This window comes from Dermacentor andersoni, chromosome 7 (genome assembly GCF_023375885.2).
Source record: "Dermacentor andersoni chromosome 7, qqDerAnde1_hic_scaffold, whole genome shotgun sequence".
NCBI lineage: Eukaryota > Metazoa > Arthropoda > Arachnida > Ixodida > Ixodidae > Dermacentor > Dermacentor andersoni.
The window spans coordinates 5,582,045-5,586,691 of record NC_092820.1 but is presented as its reverse complement, the minus strand read 5'-3'; the positions used below and the strand labels follow the sequence as shown (position 1 = coordinate 5,586,691).

Here is a 4,647-nt window from a genome sequence, read left to right as displayed (position 1 = left end):
CTATCGCTACTGCCTCACCGCCATCAATCGGTACACTCGATGGCCTGAGGTATGGCCCTTCGAGGGAATCACTGCGGAAGACGTCGCCTCGGCCTTCTTTGCCGGCTGGATTGCCCGCTTTGGGCCCCCTCGCTGCGTCACCACCGACCAAGGACGACAGTTCGAATCGCACCTTTTCCGGCTGCTCGGGCTGACCATCGGATTCGAACGCTCGCGGCCACCAGCTACCACCCATGCGCCAACGGGATGATCGAGCATTTTCACCGACCGTTAAAAACAGCCATCATGTGCCACCCGGACTCAACCTGGCCTGAAGCCATCCCAGCCGCTACCCTAGGTCTTCGCGCCACCTTCAAGCCCGAGATTCAGGCTACACCCGCAGAGCTCGTCTACGGGGAACCCCTCCGTCTCCCAGGTGAATTTCGTGCTGCACCGCTATCCACCACCGCGATGTCAGATCCCACCGATTCCATCGCCCGGCTGCGACGCACCATCGCTGCCCTCCGCCCGTCACCTGCAGCTCACCACTGTAAGGCCGCCCCCTTCGTCTTCAAAGATCTGGCAACGTGCTCGCACACTTTTCTCCGCGACGACATCGTCCGCCGGCCTTTACAGCCACCTTACAACGGACCCTACCCAGTTCTCCTTCGCGACGATAAAACCTTCACCCTGCGCATTAACGGGAACGCCGTTCGCGTCTCTATCGACCGGCTGAAGCCGGCCTACACCGATTCCGCCGAACCAGGAAGTACCAGTGCACCCGCAGACGTCCATCCGCGACCGCCGACATCGCAGCCTGCTTCTGTCACTAAACGCAGTGGGCTTCGGGTACGCTGCCCAGATTTTTACATCCCGTGAGGGCTCTCCACTCTGCAGGGGGGTGATGTGGCGACACACTCCGCGCATATTGCTGCGCACCCTCCATCTTCTTATCATCCGGCCCAGCATAACACAGCTTCACGCTGGAGTGTGTGGCCGATAAAGCATAGCGCCACCGCCGCGTCACCCGAGGTACGCGTCACCGATGATGGCTATAAAAACAGGCGGCCTGGCTGAGAAGGACCGCTTTCTACCTTCCGCTACTGGGACGAACGTAGCGTTGGTATGCCCGTCCGCTACCATCGTTAGTCGAATAAAGAATCGTTACGTTTTTATGTTGGGATTCGTCCTTCGGCAGACACGACATCCCACAGGTCCTTTTTCCAAGGAGCGCTCTACTTGTCTAGATTGAGCTGCGTCTCCTAGCATGATCACCTGGCCTGTGCGTGCGTCGTGAGGCTTTTTTGAACGGGATATCGGGCTCGTCGGCACACGAAGTCGAAGAAACACAGTGGAAGTTGCTGCCAGCCGCTTCATATGCTGTAACCGTCTGTTTTCGCTTTTCAGTTCTTTCCCGAGGACAACAAGCACACGCAGCCAATCTTGAAACAATCTAACTTGCCTTCAATACTCCGAATTGAATATTTTGCATACGCGCGTGACGTGCCCAGAAGACGGTTCTAAGACGCCGAATATAGACTGTACTTCCAAAGGCATCAATTTTCTTTACAATCAATACGGCACCACTCCAGACTGGCACGCTGAGACGCCGATCATGTTGGCGCACAAAATGGCAGGATCTGTGTGAAAGCTCAGTTGAAAGAAAGGGCCTAGTGTAGAAGAAATATGCCCATGTAAAACTCTTCCTTGGGCTAGCTGGTTCATGCTTGAATGAGTAAAGAGCAAGGTGCAATAGAGCAAGACAGAAAAACGACACAAACGACAGGACCGGCGCCACTCACAACTAGGTTTATTTCCGCATCAAGCCTGGCTTATGTAGGTCAACCAAGTCGATCACACACGAAACATTAGAGCGAAAACACAACAATCAATCGACTACTCGGGAATCATATCTGGCACAAGGAAATTGGTGCCTTTAGAAGTGCATTCTATCTTCGGCGTCTTGGAACCATCTTCTTGGCACGTCAAGCGCGAATGCAAAACACTCAAGTCCGAGTATTGGAGCCAAGTTAGATTGTTTCAAGATTGGCTTCGTGTATTTGTTGTTCTCGAGAAAGCACCGGAAAGCAAAAACAGATGGTTACAGCAGATGAAGCAGCTGGAAGCAACTCCCACCGAGTTTCTTTGGCATCGTGCGGTGGCGAGCCTCATATTTCGTTCAAAAAGCCTCGCGGTGAACGCACCGGCCAGGTCACCGTGCTAGGAGACGCAGCTCTGCCTAGAGAAGTCGAGCGCTTTGAGGAAAAAGGACCGAAGTTCAGCCTGACACAAGCATTCCAGCGCCAAGATTGGCTTCCATGGTGAGAAGAGTGGCTAGCAGCGCAAAGAACCAAGAAGAAAAAAAAATAGAATTGCAAGCCACGGAGCTTCCTGCATGAAGGCGAGTGTTGCATCCATTCCACCGAGAAAACATCACCTCGAGAGGATATCACAGGCTCTCAACGATTACGACCTTGTAGTGCTACACGCCGATAAGGAGGACGGCTTTGCTCTTATGCAGACTGGTGTTTTTCGTGAAAAGGCCTTGGCTGCTATAAAGAACTTCAAACAAGTGCCGTTTAAGATTCCGAAGCGAAAAGGACTAGCTCTACAACTGTTGGGAGAAATCCATTTAGCAAACTTCCAGAAGATGCCAAAGGCGAAAAAGGAAGGTTTTTTGAGATCTTCTTTACTGTGAAGACACACAAGCCTGGATGTCCACTGCGCACCATCGTTTTAGAAAGGAGAACATGGTAACGTCTAGTAGGCCAATACCTTCCCACACACCTGGGAAACGAGGTGAGGGACGACCCTGTCCTGGTGCATAGTTCTGTGAATGTGCTGAAAGATCTGGACACTTTGACACCTCATGAATACAACGAGTTCTACATTGAAGATCTGTTTTATTCGGTCTCTCACCAAGGTCCCTTATCGGCGGTCAAGGACAAGAAACAATCAACTGGTGAAATTAGCTTCCAGAATGCTCCAGGTGTAAGCCCTAACAATTTCATTTCCTTATCAGAGTTATACCTGACCTCAACCGCCATGTTGTTTGAAGGAAATTTTAATGGGCAGAAGAAAGGGATATGCATCGGATCTTTCCATTCCATTCCATTCCTTTATTTAAGCATTCAACTTTAGATGTACAAATGCTAGGACAGGAGCAAAAAGCTGCTATTTTAAGCGGCTTGACAAAGGCCCCTGCCCCTACAGTATTTGGCAGCAGACAGTTCGTGAACACTTTTCAAGAACAATACACCGGTACATAAAATATATCTTGAAAAACATGTCTAAGGGAATGATAACATGCGTTTTTGAAAACACACTATAACCAACATTTTTTTTTTACCAGCAATACATGCCTTCTCTGAACAGAAAAATACAGATTTATGTAACGTGGTGAAACAATACATTTCTCCAATTACATAACACTATATAAAAGCACTTTCACATACAAGACAATACAAAAAGAATTCCATACTTAAGTTACAACCAAGAAAAGGATATGCAAATACGACATACACTAATCGCATGCAGTCGCACGACTAATGAAATATTCCTTCAAAATTCGACGTGAAACAGTCCCAAGATCCATGTTTTCTTTTTCAAAACTGTTCAGTAATAGCGATATGCGGCACGGTAGTCGGTCCTTTCCATGATTAGTTCGCGAAAAAGGCACGGCCCAAGTTTCTCGCTCCCGAATGTCGTAGTTGAGGTGATGAGGTTTGCTTAGATTGCAAAGACCAGTAAATCCCGTGTGGCCTCGTTTTACGCTTTCTTTATATTTCATAGCAAGATTAAACTGATAATTGTAATGAAATGGAAGAACATGAAACTTAGAAAAGAGTGTACTTGTATGACTGCCGTAAGAAATACAAGCAACATGGCGCAATGCTTTTTTTTGTAAAAGATATAATGTCTGAATATTTTTTGTGACGTTGTCCCCCATACAAGACTACAATAATTTGCATGAGAAATAAATATGGTGTTATACAGCAATAGCCGTAGTTTTAAGGGAAGAACATCTCGAAGCCTACAAAGCGCACCGCATAATTTTGCCATACTTGTTGCCACGCGTTCTACGTGTTTGTCCCAACTTAAATGCTGATCAAAAATTACTCCCAGTGTTTTCACGTCCGCGGTGACTTCAATTCGTTCTGATCGATAGAATATGTTTAGATTGCGATTGACATTTTTTTGGACGGGTGCAAAAAGAACAGCTTTGGTTTTTTTGGAGTTAACCTGTAAAGAATTTGCTTTGCTCCACCAATATAGTTTATCAAGGACGGTGTTTGCTAGTTGTGATAAGTTATCACCATTGCATGATTGGAAGAAAAGACTGGTGTCATCTGCGTATATTATATACTAGGGTAGGTTACTGATGTTTGTTAAATCATTTATATAGATGTTAAACAATATAGGTCCTAATATGCTCCCTTGGGGAACACCAGCTTCTAAATTCAAGGGGTCTCAGTATTCTCCTGAGATGTAAACGCATTGTTTCCTATGGGTTAAGTACGACTTTAGAATGTCCAGGGGTAATCCACGGAATCCGTAATGCTCGAGTTTTTTTAGTAGAGTAATATGATTGATCCTGTCAAAGGCTTTGGAAAAATCTATAAATACGCCTAACGTTAATTTTTTTTTCTTCATAGCCGTTCAAGATTA

The 4,647-nt window shown here is 46.9% G+C and overlaps 1 protein-coding gene across 1 annotated transcript; it reads left to right on the top strand.

Annotated features, from left to right (window-relative positions):
• Positions 1 to 285: 285 nt before the first annotated feature.
• On the top strand, positions 286 to 858 carry LOC126535658 (uncharacterized). Its single transcript, XM_050182460.1, has one exon. It carries the CDS (start codon positions 286 to 288, stop codon positions 856 to 858), a length of 573 nt encoding a protein of 190 aa, XP_050038417.1.
• The last annotated feature ends 3,789 nt before the right edge of the window (positions 859 to 4,647 follow it).

Excerpts from the sequence above, each read along its gene's own strand:
- LOC126535658 (XM_050182460.1), top strand. The coding sequence starts at position 286 with ATGTGCCACCCGGACTCAACCTGGCCTGAAGCCATCCCAGCCGCTACC.